Source organism: Macaca thibetana, chromosome 7 (genome assembly GCF_024542745.1).
Source record: "Macaca thibetana thibetana isolate TM-01 chromosome 7, ASM2454274v1, whole genome shotgun sequence".
In the NCBI taxonomy this organism is placed as follows: domain Eukaryota; kingdom Metazoa; phylum Chordata; class Mammalia; order Primates; family Cercopithecidae; genus Macaca; species Macaca thibetana.
The window spans coordinates 127,115,849-127,140,019 of record NC_065584.1 but is presented as its reverse complement, the minus strand read 5'-3'; the positions used below and the strand labels follow the sequence as shown (position 1 = coordinate 127,140,019).

Here is a 24,171-nt window from a genome sequence, read left to right as displayed (position 1 = left end):
CAGGCTGGAGTGCAGTGGCGTGATCTCGGCTCACTGCAGCCTCTGCCTACCAGGTTCAATAGATTCTCCTGCCTCAGCCACCCGAGTAGCTGGGATTACAGGTGCCCACCATCACGCCCAGCTAATTTTTTCTATTTTTAGTAGAGGGGGGTTTCACCATGTTGGCCAGGCTGGTCTCAAACTCCTGACCTCAAGTGATCCACCTGCCTTGGCCTCCCAAAGTGCTGGGATTACAGGCATGAGCCACTGTGCCTGGCCCAGATTTGTTCTTTTTGCTTAATCTTGCTTTGACTATGTGGGCTCTTTTTTGGTTCCATATGAATTTTAGGACTGTCTTTTCTAGTTCTGTGAAGAACGATGGTGGTATTTTGATGGGGATTGCATTGAATTTGTAGACTGCTTTAGGCAGTATGGTCATTTTCACAATACTGATTCTATCCATCCATGAGCATAGATATGTTTCCATTTGTTTGTGTCATCTATGATTTCTTTCAGCAATGTTTTGTAGTTCTCCTTGTAGAGGTCTGTCACTTCCTTGGTTAAATATATTCCTAAGTGTTTTTTTTTTTTTTGCAGCTATTGTAAAAAATGTTGAGTTCTTGATTTGATTCTCAGCTTGCTTGCTGCTGGTATACAGCAGGGCTACTGATTTATGTGCATTAATTTTGTATCTTGAAACTTCGCTGAATTCATTTACCAGTTCCAGGAGCTCTTTGGATAAATCTTTAGAGTTTTCTAGATACACAATCATGTTGTCAGCAAATAGCAAGTTTGACTTCCTCTTTACTGATCTGGATGCCCTTTATTTCTTTCTCTTGTCTCATTACTCTGGCTAAGACTTATGGTTACTATTTTTATGGTATATCTTTTCCCATCCTTTTACTTTCAACCCGTGTCTGTGGTTCTAAGGTGTGTTTCTTATAGACAGCATATAGTTGGGTCTTGCTTTTATGCAATTTGAAAATTTGTACCTTAGGCGATTCACACTTAATGCATTTAATTATTGATGTGCTCAGAACCATCCATGTCTGATTTTTCTTTTTTCTGTGTCTCATATCTCCTTTGTTCCTGCTCTTCCTTCACTGCCTTTAACTGTTAAGTATTTTTATTAATATGTAACATTTTAATTTCTGTTGGGTTTTTTTTTGCTCAGAGGTGGCAGAAGAAATGCTGATTTTTAAAATTATGTTTTTGAGCTATTTTCTTAGTAGTTGCTCTCCAGATTACAATACATATCTTTATGATCTACTTCAAAGTAATACTAACTTAATTCCTGTAAAATATAGAAACTCTACTTAAATATATATTTCACTTCCCTTGTGCTGTTATTTTCATATATGACAATGTACAAAAATGCATTGTTATAATTATGGTTTTACGTAATCTCATTCTTTTATTGACGTTAGGAGAAGAAATGAGAAAGAATGTAGGTTTTTTTATATTTACTCACACATTTACCATTCCCAGATATTTCATTGTCTCCTATAGATTTAAGATACTTTCTAACATCACTTTCTTTCAGCCTAGAAGATTTCATTTAGTTTTCTTGTCAGGTAAGTCTGCTGCCAATAAATTCTACCTTTCCCCCCCCCCCAATCTGGGAACGTTCTTATTGACAGTTTTTTACATTCTCTCAGCACCCTGCCCTCTAGGGTTCAATGCTTCTGATGAGAAGTCAGCCATTCATCATGTAATTGTTCTCCTGTATGAGTCACTTTTCGCTGTTTTTAAGATGTTCTCTTTGTCTTTCAACAGTTTAAATATGATGTGTCTAGGTGTGGATCTCTTTGTGTTTATTTTACTTGGAGTCCTTTGAGATTCTTAGATCTCTAAATGATTTTCACAAATTTAGGAAGTTTTTGGTCATTGTTTTATTTTGGGTGTGGTGCTCCTCACTTTTGTTACATTCCTTTAATCTATTTTCAGACCACAGAAAGGATTTTGTCCAGCTTTATAGTTGCTTTCTGGGGATATGACTTGACCTCCTCATTCCATCATAATGGAAGTGAATCTTCTAATATTTCATTTTAATGCTTATTTTCTTTTCAACCTTTTGTTTTAAATGTCCACACTGATCACACAGATGTGAAAGTATTGTAAAATGTTAAAAACAAATACAAGCAGAAGATATTTTGATTAGTCTTTATAAAATGCTTCTACCCATTCTGGGTGTACAGCTTAATGGATTGTGTGTAAATCCGGTTTATAATATTAGGTTCTATCAGAGGACCTATAAATGTGAGAGTAGGAGAAAAGGAAAAGAAATAGGGCCGGGGGCGGTGGCTCACATCTGTAATTCCAGCACTTAGGCAGGCCGAGTCAGGTGGATAATTTGAGGTCAGGAGTTTGAGATCAGTCTGGCCAACATGGTGAAATCCCATCTCTACTAAAAATACAAAAAAATTTTGCTGGGCATGGTGGCACGTGCCTATAATCCCAGCTACTCGGGAGGCTGAGGCAGGAGAATCACTTGAGCCTGGGAGGCACAGGTTGTGGTGAACCGAGATTACACCACTGCACTCCAGTCAGGGCAACAGAGTGAGACCCTGTATCAAAAACAAACAAACAGAAATAGGAAGGAAGACAAGAAAGTGGTTTAAAGGTACAAGGAGAGGAAGAAATCTCACCAAACATAAGGGGTTACCAACCTGCGTGTAGTGGATAGTGAAAATGGCGTGGGATCTGCTGCTGGCCTCATGAACATGGGTGGCTGCTGTGATTCTGTGTATACAAGGAAAAACTGTTAGGACGAGGATTGTTCACACGTGGTGGATTCTTAAGGATCTATAGGGAATACAATAAATGTTAGTGCTGAGATTCACAGATGAGAATCATATTTAGTTCAGTTTCGTAAAGAGGAATAGTCCAAAGAGGGCAGAAGCAGCACGCTAGGTGCTATCTGAGAATAAAACGGAGTGCAGCTTCATACTAAAATACACTGAAACTTTTTTTTAAGCAATAGAAGCAAAAATTCGAGTGTAAAGAGAAATGAAGACTAGCACGTCATCAACCTGGAAGAACATGACCAAGATAGACCCATTTTATTTTATTTTATTCTTTCATTTTATTTTATTCTTAGACCCATTTTAATAAGACAAGTGGATGTAGAGAGCTTGCTGAGAAGGTACCTCAAAGACAGAGAAGGTAAGTTTTGAATTAATATTCTGTGTTTAATCAAATTCTATTAATCAAATATTAATTCTACAGTGTCAGAAAGATCTTGGAAATGAGATCTCAAATCACATCAATATCATGCTTAAGCCAGGCAGAATTCATATCTCCCTTAGAAATCCATTACAGTGTTAACCTTCAAAGTCAGGAGAGGTTTTCCTTTATCTAAGAGCATCTCACCGTGTTCTGTTCTCAGATGATCTGGAGAATTGAAGAAAAGGGCCAAAATCTAGAGGCTAGTCTCATGATTCAAATTTGACACTGAAAAATCACGGAGCTCAGGGTATCCTGAAGACCAGAAGCAAGTGTCTCCAGGAGAGTTCCATGAAGCTCAGGAGAATGTTAAATATAAATTTCTTCCTTTATGTTCAATTAACTTGGTCCTGCTATGAACAGGATAAATAGAAGGCTCTATAGACTTTTTTACCCCAGGGAAAAAAGCCTTTGTTAGGGACATTTACTAGTAATATTCTAGGTATTTCATAGTAACTTACAAACGGCATGTTATTACAATTTACAATAGCTTTTAGGGGAATCTACAGCACCTGGTTATTCATAGCAGATTCAAAACAGTCTTTCAGGGGGCTACAAGTATGCAAAACTAGAAAAAAAAAAAGGTTTTCTGAAACTTTTACACTATATTTGTCCTTATATCTATCAAACCTGAGGAGAGGACAATGCAGGTAAGAATCTTTTCTTCCAAATTTAGAAGCTCTAAACAAAGTAGAGTAACTTCCTTGGGCTTACTGCCTAATATTACTATGTCCAGAACAGATTCCAGCTTAATTACTAGTGAGAAGAGACTAAATCTTAGTCACCACCCCTTAAACTGGGAACACTACTGTTCTGGAAAGAGCCTCCTGGTTGTGAACACCTCTACACAGAGACAATTTTAAGTGTCATTATACACTCCCCAAAGGGAAATGGGAACACAGGATAGGAGTGTGAGGATAAAAGAATGATAGAAACAAACAAACCTGTTACCTGTTTGCAATTCCCTCCTCCAAGAGTTGGATTACTTGCTTGTAATTGGTAACTACATGTTGAGATAAACCTATCGGATTTGTGAAACAGAAAAAAGAAATTAAATGAAATTTTTGGTAAAGTTTAACCTTTTCTTGTAAGTCTTTATCATTCCTATTTCATATTATTTAATAGACAAAAATGAGGGAATCTGGCCAAATTCATTCAGATAATAAATTAAATCAAGAAATATTTATTGGAAACCTCTTGTCAGGTATATGATAGGCTCTAGGAATACAGGTCTCTGCTCTCACGGAGATTACGGTCTATAATTCATATAGACCATATGCTAACAACAACTATAATTCCTTACAATTCTGCTATATAGGTTATAAGAACTGTTCTCATATATTACCTCATTTGGCCCTCACAAAGTCCCTGAGGTAGGCCAGTGTTGTTTTCCCCACAAGGTGGCAGACTCGGTTTGGCATACAAAATACACAGTACACTTGTCTCTGTCCTCCCACAGTTTACAATCATGGTAAGTTACACTATACAAGACAATATGGCCAAGTGCCACAGAAGTTGGAAAGATGATACACGAGGAGATCAGAGGCGTCGTCAGGGCAGGCTCTATAGAAGTGAGACTTAAATTTAGCCACTATAGAATGGGGAGGCTTTAGATAGGTGAAGAGGAGCCTACGGGTATGAAAGTAAATCTTCATGGCTGGTTACTAACCAAGTCCCAAAGGCCTTCCCAACTGTTCTAGAGCATCTCTGTATTAGAGATTCAAAAACAAAGTAACTTCATGGGCTTATTACTAAATACAATTACACCGAAAATAACAAAGTAACATAAATGAAACCAACAAAAATAATAGTCAATAGAAAGCAATCCAAGAAAGACCCAGATACTGAGGCTACCAGGTCAATCTAAAAGTAACTCTGAAGGCTGGGTGCTGTGACTCATGCCTGTGATCCTAGCACTTTGGGAGGCTGAGGCGGGCAGACCTGAGGTCAGGGGTTTGAGACCAGCCTGGAGAACATGGAGAAACACTGTCTCTGCTAAAAATGCAAAATTAGCTGGGCGTGGTGGCACAGGCCTGTAATCCCAGCTACCTGGGAGGCTGAGGCAGGAGAATCCCTTGAACCTGGGAGGCGGAGGTTGTGGAGAGTGGAGGTCGCGCCATTGCACTCTAGCGTGGGTAACAAGAGCGAAATTCTGTCTCAAAATAAAAAAAGTGTGGGGGTGGGGGGGCAGGCTCGGTGGCTCATGCCTGTAATCCCAGCACTTTGGGAGCCCGAGGCAGGTAGATCATGAGGTCAGGAGTTCCAAGACCAGCCTGGCAAAGATGGTGAAACCCCACCTCTACCAAAAAAACAAAAAAATTAGCCGGATGTGGTGGCAGGAGCCTATAGGCCAAGCTACTCAGGAGCCTGGGGCAGGAGAATCACTTGGACCCAGGAGGCAGGGCTGCAGTGAGCCGAGATTTCACCATCGCACTCCAGCCTGGACAATAAGAGCAAAACTTCGTTTCAAAAACAAAGTAACTCTGCTTACTATTTTCAAGGAGCTGAAAGAAGACTGTAAACTTGGAAACTATAATGAAATAATAAAATGGATATCTGAGAAATAATACTGTAAGTGAAAATAAAAACTCAATATAAAGTTTAATAGCAGGTTAGACATAGCTGAAGAAAGAATGAGTGAGCAAGAAGACAGATCAGAAACATACTCAAAATTTAGCACAGAGAGACAAAAGATTAAAAATATGGAGGCAGCCGGGTGCAGTGGCTCACGTCTGTAATCCCAACACTTTGGGAGGCTGAGGTGGGCAGATCACAAGGTCAGGAGTTCAAGACCAGCCTGACCAACATGGTGAAACCCCATCTCTAATGAAAATACAAAAATCAGCTGGGGGTGGTGGCACGTGACTGTAATCCCAGCTACTTGGGAGACCGAGGTAGGGTGAATCACTTGAACCCGGGAGGTGGAGGTTGCAATGAGACGAGATTGCGCCATTGCACTCCAACCTGGGTGACAGAGCAAGACTCCATCTCAAAAAAAAAAAAAAAAAAAAAAAAAAAAAAAAAAAATGGAGGCTAGGTATGGTAGTGCACACCTATAATCTCAGCTACTTGAGAGGCTGAGACAGGAGGGTCCCTTGAGCCCAGGAGTCCAAAACCAGTCTGGCAACATTAGCAAGACTACATGTCTAATTAATTAATTAAATATAGAAGAAACGGTAAGACTCGCAGAATATACAGAGAATAGGCCTAACATACTTGTAATTAGAGTCCCAAAAGAATGGGGTAGAAGGAATATTATAAGCGATAATGGTAGTGGAGGGAAGGTGGGGGGGAAAAGGAAAGGTAATGGTTAAGAACTTTCCAAAACTGATACAAAGATACAAAAGCACAGATTCAAAACCTCCAGCATGATTTTTTAAAATCCCGCATCTAACCCTAAGTAGATCATAATAAACTGTTCAAAGACTAAAGGAAAAATATTGAAAAAATTAGACTAAGGGAAGACTTCTCAGCAAAAACAGTGGAAAACAGAAGACAATGGTATAATGTTTAACGACTAAAAGAAAATAACCATTAATTAAAAATTCTATACTCAGTGAACTTTACCTTCAATAATAAGAAAAGCAGTCCAGGCGTTGTGGCTCATGCCTGTAATCCCAGCACTTTGGGAGGCCGAGGCTGGTGGATTACTTTAGGTCAGGAGTTCAAGATCAGCCTGGCCAACATGGTGAAACCCTGTCTCTACTAAAAGTACAAAAATTAGCCGGGCGTGGTAGCAGGCGCCTGTAATCCCAGCTACTCGGGAAGCTGACGCAGCAGAAGTGCCCGAACCCAGGAGGTGGAGGTTGCAGTGAGCCGAGATCGCACCACTGCACTCCAACCTGGGTGACAGAGCAAAACTCTATCTGAAACAAACAAACAAGCCAAAATAGAACTTGTCAATAGCAGATCTACACTAGAGGGAAAATGAGATTATTCTTGAAGTAGAAGGAACTCGGAGATAAAAGGTAGGATATTCTTTAACAATTAAGAGCCATAAAAATGGCATTTAAGAAAGGACAAACTGAGTTCAAGTCTTATAAGGTTTATTATCTGGGAAGAAGCAGAACAATCAGTAAATATTAGACTTTGATAAGTCAGTGGTCTATGTTGTAATCTCTGGAATGACCGCCAAAATAGTATGACAATGTGTAAATAATAAGCTAGTGGAGAAGAAATATGGAATGATTTTTTAAAGCTATCAAACCAAAAGACAAAGTAAAGAAAAAGGAACATAAAACAGGAAAGGTAAAGAGAAAACACAAAATAACAGATTTAAACCCAAATAAAATTAGTGACTACATTAAATATAAGCAGACCACAATATCAAATTAAAAGACCAAAATTGTGATGAAACAAAGGTAAAACAAAGCAAAAGGAAAATTTTTTAAAATAAAAAACACATCTGAAATATATAAAGAAAACTGAAAGTAAAAATAGAAAAGAAGATAAAAATACAAACACTAACCCAAAGAAAGCTAGCTTAGTTAATGCCTGACAAAGTAGACTTTAAAGTAAAAGCATTACTAGAGATAAAAATCCTTCACAATGAAAAAAGGGTTCAACGAACCAGGAAGTTTTAACAATTCTAATTTTGTATGCATGTAATAATAAAGCCTCAAAATACATAAAACAAAAATTGGCAGAATTAAAAGGAGAAAAATGCATCCATACTCATAGCAGGAAAGTTTAACTTGCCTTTCTTAGTATCTGTTAAAACAAGTGGAAAAATAGAATCAATACGGGCGCAGATGATTTGAACAAGTATCAAACCTGATAAATAGTAATATATAAACACCATGCCCAACAATTGGGTAATATACTCGCTCTTCAAGCACACACAGAAAATTTACACAAACTGGCCAGTGTGCTAGGCTACAAATCAAACCGTGCTATACATATTTCAAATTTTTTCATTATTATTATTCCTATTATTATATCTGTTATGATGATCTGTGATCAGTAATCTTTGATGTTACTATTATAATTATGTTGGTACACCAAGAACCTTGCCCGTATAGAAAAGCGAACTTAATTGATAAATGTATATGTTCTGACTGCTCCACCAACCAACCTTTCCCTACCCTTCTCGCTCTACTCAGGCCTCCCTATTCCCTGAGACACAACAATATTGAAATTAGGCCAATTAATAATCCTACAATGGCCTTTAAGTGTCCAAGTGAAAGAAAGAGGCTCTCATTTTAAATCAAAAGCTAGAAACGCTAAAGTTTAGCAAGGAAGGCATGTTGAAAGCCAAGAAAGGCTGAAAGCTAGGCCTCTTGTGCCCAACAGTTGGCCAGGCTGTGAATGCAAAGGAAAAGTTCTTGAAGGAAATTAAAAGTTCTACTCCTTGAATACATGAATGATAAGAAAACAAAACAGTCTTCTTGATGATATGAAGAAAGTTTTTACACTATGGTTAGAAGATCAAACCATCACAACATTCTCCTAAGCCAGAGACTAATCCAGAGCAAAGCCCTGATTCCCTTCAATGCTATGAAGGCTGAGAGAAGTGAGGAAGCTGCAGAAGAAAAGTTGGAGCTGGCAGAGGTTGGTTCAAGAGGTTTAAGGAAATAAGCTTCTCAGTAACATGAAAGTGCAAAGTGAAGCAAGTGCTGACGGAGAAGCTGTAACGAGTTATCCAAAAGATACAGCTAAAGCTAAGATAACGAAGGTAGCTACCCTAAACAACAGAATTTCAATGTAGACAAATCAGGCTTCTACTGGAAAAAGGTGTCATCTAGGATTTTCAGAGCTAGAAAGAAGCGGCCAACGTCTGGTTTCAAAGCTTCAAAGGACACGCTGATTATCCTGTTAGGGGCTAATGTAGCTGGTGACTTTATTTTATTATTATTATTATTATTTGAGATGGAGTTTCACTCTTGTTGACCAGGCTGGAGTGCAGTGGCACAATCTCAGCTCACTGCAACCTCTGCCTCCCGGGTTCAAGTGATTCTCCTACCTTAGCCTCCTGAGTAGCTGGAATTACAGGTGCACGCCACCACATCTGGCTAATTTTTGCATTCTTAGTAGATATGGGGGTTTCACCATGTTGGCCAGGCTGGTCTCGAACTCCTGATCTCAGGTGATCCACCCACCTCAACCTCCCAAAGTGCTGGCATTACAGGCATGAGCCACCACGCTCGGCCGCTGGTGACTTTAAATTGAAGCCATTATCACTCTGAAAATCCCAAGGCCAGGCTGGGCGTGGTGGCTCACAGCTGTAATCCCAGAACTTTGGGAGGCCAAGGCAGGTGGATCTCTTGAGCCCACGAGTTCAAGACCAGCCTGGGCAACATGGTGAAACCCTGTCTCCACAAAATACACAAAAAATTAGCCAGCTATGGTAGCGCATGGGTGGGAAAATGAATCACATGAGCCTGGGAAGTTGAGGCTGCAGTGAGCTGTGATCACGCCACTGCACTCCAGTTGGGGTGATAGAGCAAGACCCTCCCTCTCAAAAAAAAAAAAAAAAAAATCCTAGGGCCCTTAAGATTCATGCTAAATCTACTCTGCCTGTGCCCTATAAATGGAACCATAAAGCCTGGATGACAGCATATCTGCTTACAGTAAGCCCACTGTTGAGAACTACTGCTCAGAAAAAAGATTATTTTCAAAATATTACTGCTCATTGACAGTGTTCCTGGTCACCCAAGGGCTCTCTTGGAGACATACAAGAAGGCTAATGTTGTTTTCATGCTTGCTAACATAACATCTGTTCTATGGCCCATGGACCAAGGAGTCCTTTCAACTTTGATAATTTAAGAAATACATTTCATAAACCTATAGCTGTCAGTGATTCCTCTGATGGATCTGGGCAAAGTCTACTGGAAACTTTCTGGAAAGAATTCACCATTCCAGATGGCATTAAGGACATTCATGACTCATGAGAGGAGCTCAAAATATCAACATTGAGGGGCTTGGAAGAAGTTGGTTCCAACCCTCACGAATGACTTTAAAGGGTTAAAGACTTTGGTGGAGGAAGTAATTCCAGAGTGGTGGAACTATCAAGAGAAGCAGAATGAGAAGAGGAGCCTGAAGATGTGACTGAATTGCCACAATCTCAGGATCAAATGTGAATGCAGGAGGGGTTGCTTCCTACGGATGAGCAGAGAAAGTGGTTTCTTGAGATGGAAGCTACTCCTGGTGAAGATGCTGTGAATATTGTTGAAATGACAAAAAAAAGAAACAGAATATTACATAAACTTAGTTGATAAAGAAGTGTCAGGATTTGAGAGGACTGACTCCAACTCTGAAATAAGTTCTACTGTGAGTAAAATGCTATCAAACAGCATTTCACACTACAGAAAAATTTTTCATGAAAGGAAGAGTCAATTATGTAACAAACTCCATAAGTTGTTTTAAGAAATTGCCACAGCCATCCAAACCTTCAGCAATCAGTATCCTGATCAGTCAGCAGCCCTCATCACTAAGGAAGAATCCTGCACCAGCAAAGAGATTATGACTCACTGAAGGCTCAGGTAACCACTAGCATTTTTTTTTTTTTTTTTTTTTTTTTTTTTTTTTTTTTTTTTGAGACAGAGTCTCGCTCTGTCGCCCGTGCTGGAGTGCAGCGGCTGGATCTCAGCTCACTGCAAGCTCCGCCTCCCGGGTTCCCGCCATTCTCCTGCCTCAGCCTCCCGAGTAGCTGGGACTACAGGCGCCCACCACCGCGCCCGGCTAATTTTTTGTATTTTTTTAGTAGAGACGGGGTTTCACCGTGTTAACCAGGATGGTCTCGATCTCCTGACCTCGTGATCCGCCCGTCTCGGCCTCCCAAAGTGCTGGGATTACAGGCTTGAGCCACCGCGCCCGGCCCAACCACTAGCATTTTTTAGCAATAAAGTATTTTTAAATTGAGGTATGTACACTTTTAATACATAATGCTACTTTGTACTTAATAAAATATAGCATAAATATAACTTTCATATACATTGGGAAACGAAAACATTTGTGTTTTTATTTTGATTTTTGCTTTATTGTGATACTCACTTTATTGTGGTGGCCTGGAATCAAACTTGCAATATATCCAAAGCATGTCTGCATACATGTTGTTTTAGGTGAAATTATATGGAGCATGTTCTTTGAACTCAATACTATTAAACTAGATACCTATAACAAAAATACAACTAGAAAATCCCTGAGTGTTAAAAAATAAAGAAACTCACTTCTAAACTCATGGGTCAAAAGAAATCATATTGGAAATTATATATTTTTTAAACTGATTAATGATGAAAACACTACACAGTAAAACTGGTGCAATACAGCTAAAGTCACGCTTACAGGGAAATTTATAACTCTAAATAAATACACTAAAAAAGAGGAGGCCAAGGCAGGCGGATCACGAGGTCAGGAGTTTGACACCATCTTGGCCAACATGGTAAAACCTCACCTCTACTAAAAAGACAAAAGTTAGCTGGGTGCGGTAGTGCACATCCGTAGTCCCAGCTACTCAGGAGGCTGAGGCAGGAGAATCGCTTGAACCCAGGAGGCGGAGGTTGCAGTGACCCAAGATCGCACCACTGCACTCCAGCCTGGTGACAGAGGGAGACTCTTGCGCGCGGTGGCTCAAGCCTGTAATCCCAGCACTTTGGGAGGCCGAGACGGGCGGATCACGAGGTCAGGAGATCGAGACCATCCTGGCTAACACGGTGAAACCCCGTCTCTACTAAAAAATACAAAAAACTAGCCGGGCGAGGTGGCGGGCGCCTGTAGTCCCAGTTACTCGGGAGGCTGAGGCCGGAGAATGGCGGGAACCCGGGAGGCAGAGCTTGCAGTGAGCTGAGATCCGGCCACTGCACTCCAGCCTGGGCAGCAGAGCGAGACTCCGTCTCAAAAAAACAAAAAAAAAAAAAAAAAAAAAAAACAAAAAAATGAGGGGCCAGGTGCAGTGGCTCATGCCTGTAATCCCAGCACTTTGGGAGGCCAAGGTGGGTATATTACCTGAGGTCAGGAGTTCGAGACCAGCCTGACCAATAAGGTAAAACCCCATCTCTACTAAAAATACAAAAATTAGCCAGGCATGGTGGTGCGTGCCTGTAATCCCAGCTACTCAGGAGGCTGGGGCAGCAGAATTGCTTGAACTAGGAGGCGGAGGTTGCAGTGAGCCGAGATCCTACCACTGCACTCCAGCCTGGGTGACAGAGTAAAAAACAAAATCAAAAACAATACAAGGGTAACTTTGATGAAGTAATTTTATATCTGTTGAATCTAGTAAAGAAGATTCGGGGCTTGTAATTAAGACATTGCTTTCATTCATTTTTCTAGTAATTCATCCTTATTTTATTTTATAAATGTATTAGTATGCCAAAGATTGGAATTAAAAAAAAAAAAAAAAAAAACGGTTCTTCTAGCCTGGGCAACATAGCAAGACCCCATTTCTAAAAGAAAAAATAAAAAACAGTTAGCTGGCATGATGGCACATGTCTGTAGTATCAGCTACTTTGGAGGCTGAGATAGGAGGACTGCCTGAGTCCAGGAGTTTGAGGCTGCAGTGAGTCACAATCGTGCCACTGCACTCTAGCCTGGGTGACAGCATGAGACTCTGATCCAAAAACAAAACACCACCATAAAAAAAACTGGGCCTTCACCACAGTTCGAGAAGCATATAGAATATCTCTTAAAAATAATCACTATTGCAAATATATTACTTAATGGTAAAATGGTGAAGCTTTCCTCTGAGAACAAGACTGTCACCACTTTTATTTACTATTGTACTAGAGGTCCTAGTTTATGCAGAAAGGCAAGAAAAAAGTGGCACAAGAACTAAATGGTTGGGGTTGGGGGGAAACTCCTGTGACTTACAGATTGAGTATATAGGAAATACAGAATTTTTCTCAAGTTCCAACTACCTACCTCTTGGTTTGCACCTGTACCTTTACATTAAAATAAAGACCACAGTGAAAATACAGTACTGTCTTTGTCTCACTTAGGTATCAGTTTAGATCCTATAACCACTGGCCTCTTACGTGTGCTTTGGGGAGGCCATTGTGCATTTCAGATTTCAACTTAATCTCTCATCTAATTAATAAACTTTCTAATGGAAAGGCTACTCCTTTCCTTTCTTTGGATTTAGGTAGCTATCAAGGTCCATCTCACAATTCTGAACTGGAACTGCAAGTTCTTTAAGGGCTTATATTTTCATATTTCCCATGGCACCCGGAATACTATAGGCATCTTGTAGGTACTCAATAAACTTCTGTAGAATTAGTTTCAAGCCAGAAACCACTTTCCACTTTAAAGTTATATTCACAGAATGGATGAGCCTTAAGACAGATGGATGGGCAGATAGATAAGATATATATATAGAAAGAAAACATTTTTTTAAAAAAGTTTACTAAGATCTCATCAGAGGGTGGTGATGGGAATAACATAGTTCAGTGTGACTACTCAGGGTCCTAGCTTCCAGGGTGGGTTCTATACTATTTCAGCTCATGGCTCCTTCACTAAGAAATGTCCACCTGTATTTGTAAAGGTTTAAGAATGTCCAGAGTGGTTCAAGAAACTTGTGACACAGAATCTAAGAGATTTTTCACTGGTTTAGAATTTAGCATTTCTTACCTCCCTCCCCTCAAGGGTTCACTCCATAAAGGTATTCAAAAGTGTCCTGAACTTTGCACCATAAACCCTGAGATTTGAGTCCTGATCCTGTCATTGACGTTGGACATATGACCCAAGCTGTATGACCTTGCAAGAATCATATTTTCTGGGTTGCAGGCACTATGCCAATCAAATAATCTAGACTCCTAGGCCTCCCTTCAGGCTCTTGATGTTCAGGATTCTGTTCCACTCCTCTCTTCCAGTCCAGTGACAGTTTCCCAGTTTCAATTCTGTTCCAACTCTAGCTGTGTGACTTTGGAACAACCTTTAACTTTCTCCAGATTTCACTGTTTTCTGTATAATGCGGATATCTGAACTATGTCTGAGTTCTCCTCTGGTTACTCCTCCCACACATACATACACACTTTTTTTTTGGAGACGGAGTCTTGCTCTGTCACCAGGCTGGAGTGCATGCAGCTGAGGGATCTCGGCTCACTGCAACCTCCGCCTCCCGGGTTCAAGCAATTCTCCTGCCTCAGCCTCCCGAGTAGCTGGGACTACAGGTATGTGCCACCATGCCCGGCTAATTTTTTGTATTTTTAGTAGAGACAGGGTTTCACCATGTTGGCCAGGATGGTCTCAATCTCCTGACCTCGTGATCCGACCGCCTAAGCCTCCCAAAGTGTTGGGATTACAGGCGTGAGCCACCGTACCCAGCCCACACGGACTTTTAAGATAAGAAGTTTGATACTGCTGCATTGACTCATGGTCTGCCTTGAAAGTATTGATTTACACAGATATGTATACCCACAGAGTTTTACAGAGCAAACTTAAACTGGTTCCTAGCAAAGGAAATGGTATTTTTGTTGTTGTTTCTAAGCTGCCATTTATGATTGAACATTTGGGAAAAGACACAGGTAGCAGAATCAGTCACTGGCATACCTATTGTATCATCCATTTGCCATGCCCTGACCAGAGAACAGCGGCTCTTGATTGTTCTTGTCCTGCTCCTTATCAGGATTTAAATTAGCACACTACAGCCGGGCGTGCTGGCTCACATCTATAATCCTAGCACTTTAGGAAGCTGAGGTGGGAGGATCACTTGAGGCCAGGAGTTCAAGACCAGCCTGGGCAACACAGTGAGATCCCATCTCTACAGCAAATTTAAAAATTAGCTGCCTAGGTGCACGCCTGTAGCCCTAGCTACCTGGGAGACTGGGGCGGAAGGATTACTTGAGCCCAGGAGTTCAGGTTGCAGGGAGCTATGACTGCATCACTGCATTCCAGCTTGGGCTACAGAATAAGACCTTGTGGCTAAAAAAATAAATAAAAAATAAACTAGCATACTGCTATAGGAACATAAAATGTATATATTACTTTGTTTTGTTTTGTTTTGTTTTGAGATGGAGTCTCGCTCTGTCGCACAGGCTGGAGTGCAGTTGCGCAATCTCGACTCATTGCAACCTCTGCCTCCTGGGTTTAAGCGATTCTCCTGCCTCAGCCTCCTGAGTAGCTGGGATTACAGGTATGCACCACCACACCCAGCTAATCTTTTGTATTTTTAGTAGAGACAAGGTTTCACCATGTTGGCCAAGCTGGTCTTGAACTCCTGACCTCCAGCAATTCACCCACCTCAGCCTCCCAAAGTGTTGGGATTACAGGCATAAGCCATTGCACCTGGGCCATATATTAACTCTTATAAGTGGCCTGGAAGGGTAAAAACTTCGCCCATAAAAGAACCCAACTATTGCTACTTAATAGCAGGATCTACCTTAATGATATAAGACAGATGGTACCAAGCACCAAACATCAGTACTTGATTAGGAAACACATCAAATCCTACTCCATGTCTGATGTCTGACTTCGCCCTATCTCTCCTACCTACTGACTACCACCACCAATGGAAGAGAAAGGGGACTGGTTTACCAGGGAACCAGTAGAGGCTCTGCCATATCGGGCGCCTGAAGATCCCACCACATTCCCTACAGTTTTCCCTCTCATTCACCATGCTTTAGCCACACTGGCCCCTTGAAAACACCAAGCCTTCTCCCAGGGCTCTAGTCCATTCCATTCCCTCTTCCCGAAACACTTCTCACCTTGTTACATCATTCTTCACATGACTATACTCCTTTCAGGTCTCAGCTTAAATGTTTCCTCCTCAGAGAAGCTCTTCTTGATCACCCCATAAAGGTGGGTCACCAACACTTTCCAATGTTCTTTGCCACTGACATCTATTTATTTATTAGCCTTTATCACTACTTGTAATTGTTTGTTTCCTGACTCACACCCACTAGATTGTAAGCTTGCCTGAGGGCAGGACCATGTCTTCTCTATTAATACATATTCAGTGTCTAGTACAGTAGTTGGCACACAATAAGTGTTCATTACACATATGTTCAATGAATTAGTGAATATTAGGAGAGCTTCCCAGGCTTCAGTTTGGTTTCGGATCTCCAGGACCACAGTAGCTCACCTTGTACATAGGGCCCCATCTCTGGATGCTCCCTGACCCGCAGGGTATAGGGCTTTTTTTGACCAGATTGCTTCAACAGATCTCGCACCCGTTCATTATAGATTTCTAGAAAACTAGAGAGAAGTAGAAGAAGGCAACAACATAATTACATTTTGAAAAAAAGTAGAAACAACACTGAGCTAAAAATCAGGAGGTCTTAGTTCCTGTTCCAGCTCCACCTCTGACATTCTAAGGCACTGATCAAGCGAAGGTTCCCCCTTGAGTCTCTTTCCATACATATACAAAAGTGTTTTTTTTAAATTGTATTTTTATTTTTGAGATAGAGTCTCACTCTATTTCACAGGCTGGAGTGCAATGGAACAATCTCGGCTCACTGCAACCTCCGCCTCCCAGATTCACCACACCCAGCTACAGAGGTTGTTTCTTGAGTGAGTTTCAAACATGACCCTTGAGCTTTGAGCTCTATTGTTCTGTGAAGGCATCTCAAGGGCTACTTGACAGCCAGGGTCAGCTGGGCCACAGAAGGAAAGACCTGCTTGTTAAGTCTATGGGTAGGAAATTAAGTTTTCTACAACCAAGGGCCTAAGTATGTTTCTCAGCTCTTGTACTGCAAGGTATTTCTTCTGTGGCTTTTCTCCATCCCTGTGGTGACTCTGGAAGCAAAGAGAGGACAGCTGAACATGGCAGAATTTGGAGGGGAAGGAGAACTACTGCAGATCCCAGAGCTTGGTAGGTTCTTACCTTACTTTTATCCTACAGGAGGAAGGCAGTGAGGCACAGTCTTTCTCCCTGATGAAGAGACCCTGCACAAACCAGAGGGTTGGGGTTTCATTGTAGGAACTGTACAGAGACCTACTTTGAGAGGATCCAGCCAAAAGATAGTGTATACCTCACATATCCGTGGTGTCAGCCCAACAGAGGCCTGGAGAACAGAAGAAAAGAAAGCATTATTGTTTACTCAAGATGATGCTCTCCCCCACCGAATACCCAGGAACCATCCTCAGCGTGGGGGATGGGTGCCTGGACTCCTTGTGCTAGCCTCTTCACTTCAGGCAGTTTCACTGGAGAATATAGACGACTTTTATGTGCCAGTGCTCTGAGAGACACTCATGGAAGAAATGTACCAGATGAGAGGCATATGTATCACCATAAGAAGGAAAAGGGGAGGCCAGGTGTGGTGGCTCACGTCTGTAATCCCAGCACTTTGAGAGGCCGAGGCAGGCGGATCACGAGGTCAGGAGATTGAGACCATCCTGGCTAACACGTGAAACCCCGTCTCTACTAAAAATATTAAAAAAATTAGCCGGGCGCGGTGGCGGGCACCTGTAGTCCCAGCTACTCGGGAGGCTGAGGCAGGAGAATGGCATGAACCCAGGAGGTGGAGCTACCAGTGAGCTGAGATGACGCTACTGCACTCCAGCCTGCGCGACAGAGTGAGACTCTGATTTAAAAAAAAAAAAAAGAAGAAGAAGAAGAAGGAAGAGAAGCCAGAACACCCAGACACCTGCTTTTATGCAATGAAGGTTACATTATTCTTGGATAAAAACACTTTACCAATGTTCCTCCTAGACTCGCTACACCTGGGGAATGGAGTATATGAGTATTCAAAATACACATTTAGACCAGGTGTGGTGGCTCACCCCTGTAATCCCAGCACTTTGGGAGGCCGAGGTGGGTGGATCACTTGAGCTCAGGAGTTAAGAGACAAGCCTGGGCAACCTGCGGAGACCCTGTCTCTGGCTAATACAAAACAAATTAGCCTGGCATGGTGGCGTGTGCCTATGGTCTCACCTACTCAGGAGACTAAGGTGGGAGGATCACTTGAACCCAGGATGCAGAGGCTGCAGTGAGCTGAGATTGCACCACTGCACTCCAACCTGGGTAACAGAGTGAGACCCCATCTCAAAAACAAAACAACAACAACAACAACAACAAAACACATTTAGAAAGAGGTAGTTTCTTTTCTCATCTTGTATCCAGTGCTAACTTGTACCCGGTTAAGGGCTTTATACTTTTGGTTTAGCGGCCAATTTCTTCTTTTTTTTTTAATTATTATTTTTTTGAAATAGAGTTTCACTCTTGTTGCCCAGGCTGGAGTGCAATGGCACAATCTCGGCTCACTTCAACCTCCATCTCCCAAGTTCAAGCAATTCTTCTGCCTCAGCTTCCCGAGTAGCTGGGAGTACAGGCGCCTGCCATCACACCTGGCTAATTTTTGTATTTTTAGTAGAGACGGGGTTTCACCATGTTGGTCAGGCTGGTCTCGAACTCCTGAGCTCAGCTGATCCACCTGCCTCAACCTCCCAAAGTACTGGGATTACAGGTGTGAGCCAACGTACCCAGCCCCAATTCTTTTAACGTCAAATACTGTGAAATCACACTAAACACCGGACAAAGTGAGCAATGAGCTAGGCCCCAGGCATCAGGGATAATCATCAAGGAGGAATCATGTTCTACAGAATGTTCCTGTGTAGTGTTTATTTTGTTACCCACCTAACAGGATATATATACTTTTAGAGACAGGGTCTCTTTTTATTTATTTTTTTTTTTGAGACGAAGTCTCACCCCATTGCCCAGGCTGGAGTGCAATGGTATAATCTCAGCTTACTGCAACCTCAGCCTCCCAGGTTCAAGTGATTCTCATGCCTCAGCCTCCCAGATAGCTGGGATTACAGGTGCGTGCCACCACATCTAGCTAATTTTTGTATTTTTAGTAGAAACTTGGTTTCACCATATTGGCCAGGCTGGCCTTGAACTCCTGACCTCATGATCCACCCGCCTCGGCCTCCCAAAGTGCTGGGATGACAGGAATGAGCCACCGCGCCCAGCAGAGACAGGGTCTCTCACTCTGCTGTCCAGGCTGGAGTACAGTGGCAAGATCATGGCTGATCACTGCAACCTCAACCTCCCAGGCTGAAGCCATCCTCCCACCTCAGCCTCCTAAGTAGCTGAGACCACAGGCATGTGGCCCTACACCCGGCTAATTTTTGTATTTTTTATAGAGATGGGGTCTCCCTATGTTGCCCAGACTGTTCTCAAATTCCTGGGCTTAAGAGATCTTTCTGCCTCAGCCACCCCAAAGTGTTGAGATTATAGGTGTGAACCACTGCGCCTGGCACCCCGACCAGGATACTTCTAAACCCAAAACAAAAAGGTATTAAGGAACTCTGCCCTCCTGATTTTCTGTGATAAAGGAAGGCTCTCATTAAATCCTATATACTTTTGAAAGCCCCTGGCTCAGGAACTAGTTCTGCTTTCTTCTAATACACAGATCTAATACATGTAGGCTTGGAGCTTGGCCACAATAATCAAATCTCTGCACAGCTCTAGCCTGCACTTAAGATTTAGTCCAGGTCTTGTCCACAGCAAAGGTGCAAAACAGCTTCAAATAACGAACCTGGAGATAACAAGAAATTCAGTAGGACTGACGAGAACCGCTTTGTTGAAGGGAGCTGTAAAATTCTAAGGCTCTTCAGGGTTTAATAAAAAGGGGTTAATTATTCAAAGTTTACCTTCCAATTAAATGCTGAAAAACTCTTTTTTTTGTTGTTTTTTGAGACGGAGTTTCGCTCTTGTTGCCCAGGCTGGAGTGCAATGGCACGATCTCAGCTCACCACAACCTCTGCCTCCTGGGTTCAAATGATTTGTGATTCTCCTGCCTCAGCCTCCCGAGTAGCTGGGATTACAGGCATGTGCCACCACGCCAAGCCAATTTTTTTGTATTTTTAATAGAGACGGGGTTTCTCCACGTTGGTCAGGCTGGTCTCGAACTCCCAACCTCAGGTGATTCGCCCGCCTTGGCCTCCCAAAGTGCTGGGATTACAGGCATGAGCCAACGTGACCACCCGAAAAACTCATTCTTAAAACAGAAGACGGCTCATTCAATCTTCTTTAAAGTTGACTGACTACAGAAATCATATTCTATCTCACAGTAGTAAGTTCAGGCTTGCTATGGCATTAGGACTATATCTCATTGTAATACTCACTGGGGTCCCCAGCATGGTATATGTCTTCCCAGAGCCTGTCTGTCCATAAGCAAAAAGGCATATGTTATAGCCTTTGGCAACTCCAGACAGTACTTCCATCCCTAAATCCTGGAAAACCTGTAACAACAAAAGCAGAGGAAATATCACTGTGGTCCTTCTTCTCATAGCAGATTTAGAATTATTTTCTAATCTAAAAAAATATATAAAATATTTCAAACATCCATGACTATTAATTCACTACCATTTCATAGGAATCAATTTAGCTTCATAAAAAGATAGCTAAGGAAAATTCATTCATTCAGCCCGTCAAATTATTTAAGTGCCTACTGTATCTAGATACAATACTAGACTCTGAAGATACAAAAGTAATATGGTCTCTAAACTTAAGGCAAAGAGAGTGTAGAAGAGCAAAGATATGCAAGCAAAATAATTCTGTATCTCTCATAAGAAAATGTTTAATATGGTTAATCAGTTAAAGCTGCAGTGAAATACTGCCCAATAACAAAGAAATTCAGGGTCTTAGGATACCACACTGAAGACCAGTAAGACCAGAAGTTAGGGAGGTGTTTTCCATGTGCATTTATTTTCTATACACTCCCTCCTCAGATTGACCCTAAGAGCTGGCTGGTTCTGCTGGTCATTTACCCCTGCTTCAGTGAATCAGAAACAGGCAGAGGTCCTCATGTGAAAACTCCTATACTTGGAATACTGCTTGGAAGTCCTACTGAGCTCTGTTTGGCAGACTCTGGTCTCAGGAAAAAACAGCCAGCTTTATGGGGAAGGCACAGCTTCCTAGTTCAGCCAGTCTTCAGCAGAGTGGTATGTGGGCATCTGCATACCCATGGCTGTTACGGTGGACGTTTACCCTTTGTATTGTTGCCCAGCATCAAAATACTCTTCCTTTGAACCTTTGGTTGTGTCAGTCTCGGTGGGAAGCACAACTCAATGTTCTACTATAGAAGCCAAACAGGCCAGATATTCCTCTCCACCTAGGACAACGCTAGCACATGAAATGAAGCCAGATAGGGCTGGATGCAGTGGCTCACGCCTGTAATCCCAGCACTTTGGGATGATGAGGTGGGTGGATCACCTAAGGTCAGGAGTTCGAGACTAGCCTGGCCAACATGGCGAAACCCTGTCTCTACTAAAAATACAAAAAATTACCCGGGCATGGTGGCAGGCACCTATAATCCCAGCTACTTGGGAAGTGGAGGTAGGAGAATCACTTGAACCCAGGAAGTGGAAGTGCAACGAGCTGAGATCGTGCCATTGCACTCCAGCCTGGGAGAGAGAGTGAGACTCCATCTCAAAAAAAAAAAGAAAGAAAGAAAGAAATGGGGCCAGACAACTACATGTCACTTGACAAGTAGAATATCATTTGAATTTTGAAAGAAAGACATAAAAATAAAGAATAGTTAATAAATTGTCCATACTGGCATCAAGGATCCAATAGCACTGCCTGCTGGGCATGCGGTGGTAGAAGTGCCAAGTGTGGTGCTCAAATCAGACAATTCTGTGATGTAGTTCCGCCTGGGGTCCCTGCTGCTTAGTATCCCATGTCTTCCTGCCCATTTTTCAACTTTCCCCTCAATTCTGTGACTCCACTGATATGATTCTAAGGTGTAGTGTGTTCTTACACTTCAAAGCTGTGTGATATTGGGCAAGTTACTTAAACTCTGTAAACTTCCGTTTCTTTAGGTATAAAATGTTTATTTTTGTATCTGTAATACAGGTTTGTCATGAAGATTAAAGTAATACACTTAATTAGGGACAAAGATAGGAGCTGCTAACTCAAGACTACACTCCTTTTTTTTTTTTTTTTTTTTTTTTTTGAGACAGGGTCTTGCTCTGTCCCCCAGGCTGGAGTGCAGTGGCACAATCTTGACTTACCACAGCCTCGACCTCTTGGGCTCAAACGATCTCCCTACCTTGGTCTCCTGAGCAGCTGCAACTGCAGGTGTGCACCACCACGTCCAGCTAATTTTTTTGTATTTTTGTAGAGACAGGTCTCCCCATGTTGCCCAGGCTGGTCTTGAACTCCTGGGCTCAAGTGATCCACGTGCTTCAGCCTCCCAAAGTGCTGGGATTACAGTTGTGAGCCACTGTGCCTGGCCCTTTACTTATTTATTTATTTTTTCTTAAGAGACATGGTCTTATCCTGTCAGCTAGGCTGAAGTGCAGTGGCACAATCATAGCTTACTGCAGCTTTGAACACCTGGGCTCAAGGGATCATCTCGCCTCAGCCTCTTGAGTAGCTAGGATTAAGGGCATTTTTATTATTTTTCTCTTTGTTAGTTTGTTTTAATAATCAGTGTTAAGTTGTCATCAGTTTAAACAAATGGGTTATTTGCAAGCCTCATGGTAATCTCAAATCAAAAAACCTACAAAAGATACACAAAAAAATAAAAAGAAATTAAAATATGCCACCAAAGAAAACCACCTTCACAAAACAGGAAGACAGGAAGAAAAGAAGGAGGGAAGAAAAGACCACAAAACAACCAGAAAAGAAATAACAAAATGGCAGAAGTCCTTACTCATCAATAATAACGTTGGATGTAAAGGCACTAAACTCTCCAACCAAAAGACGGAGCTAAATGGATTTAAAAAACAAGACCCAACAATCTATTGCCTACAGGAAACACACTTCACCAGTGAATACACATATACACTGAAAACAAAGGGAGAGAAAAAGATATTCCGTGCAAATGGAAACCAAAAAAGAGCAGAATTAGCTACACGTATATCAGACAAAATAGATTTCAAGACAAAAACTTAAAAGAGACAAAGGTCATTATATAATCAGAAAGGGGTCAATTTAGCAAAAGGATGTAACAATTGTAAATATATATGCACCCAACACTGGATCACCCAGATATATAAAGCAAATATTATTAAAGCTAGAGAGAGGCCTCAACATAGTAATAGCTGGAGACTTCAACACCCCACTTTCAGCATTGGATAGATCATTCAGACAGAAAATCAACAAAGAAATGTTGGACTTAATCTGCACTGTAAACCAAATGGACCTAATAGATATTTACAGAACATTTCATCCAATGGCTGCAGAATACACATTCTTCTCCTCAGCACATGGATCACTCTCAAGAATAGACCATGTTAGGCCACAACACATGTTTTAAAGAATTTTTAAAAAAATCTTCCTGAAAGGTGGGTTAAGGAAAAAATAAATAATAAAACAATTCAAAAAAGCTGAAATCATATCAAGTATCTTCTATGACCACAATGGAATAAAATTAGAAATAATAACAAGAGGAATTTTGGAAACTATACACACACATGGAAATTAAACAATGTGCTCCTGAATGACCAGTAGGTCACTGAACAAAATAAGAAGAAAATTTTCAAATTTCTTTTTTTTTTTTGGAGACAGAATCTCACTCTGTACTCAGGCTAGAGTACAATGGTGTGATCTCAGCTCACTGCAACCTCCACCTCCCGGGTTCAAGCAATTCTCATGGCCCGGTATACCAAGTAGCTGAGACTACCGGTGCGCACCACTACGCCTGGCTAACTTTCCGTATTTTAGTAGAGACAGGGTTTCACCATGTTTCACAGGCTAGTCTTTAACTCCTGAGCTCAGGTAGTCTGCCTGCCTTGGCATCACAAAGTACTAGGATTACAGTCTTAAGCCACCATGCCTGACCTAAATTTCTTGAAACAAATAGATATGGAAACACAACATACCAAAACAAATGGGATACAGAGAAAGTACTACAAAGACAAAAGTTTACTGCAATAAGCATCTATATCAAAAAAGTAGAAAAACTTCAAATAACATAACAATGCATCTTAAAAACCAGAAAAGTGGCCAGGCATGGTGGTCCATGTCTGTAATCCCAGCACTTTGGAAGGCAAAGGCAAGAAGATCACTTGAGCCCAGGAGTTCAAGACTAGCCTGGACTCAAGCTCTATAAACTCTTGCAATATAGCAAGAATTCATTTCTATTT

General features: G+C 41.6%; 1 protein-coding gene across 1 annotated transcript in view; it reads right to left on the bottom strand.

The window, feature by feature from the left end:
• Positions 1-24,171, bottom strand: part of STARD9 (StAR related lipid transfer domain containing 9) — a 153,132-nt gene that overhangs the window by 67,782 nt on the left and 61,179 nt on the right. The window contains exons 4-9 of the mRNA XM_050799310.1: positions 20,203-20,319; positions 17,106-17,138; positions 16,958-17,019; positions 16,217-16,329; positions 4,156-4,225; positions 2,649-2,721 (exon numbers count right to left, since the gene is read on the bottom strand). Coding sequence (XP_050655267.1) covers positions 2,649-2,721; positions 4,156-4,225; positions 16,217-16,329; positions 16,958-17,019; positions 17,106-17,138; positions 20,203-20,319 — 468 coding nt within the window. The remainder of the gene's footprint in view (positions 1-2,648; positions 2,722-4,155; positions 4,226-16,216; positions 16,330-16,957; positions 17,020-17,105; positions 17,139-20,202; positions 20,320-24,171) is intronic.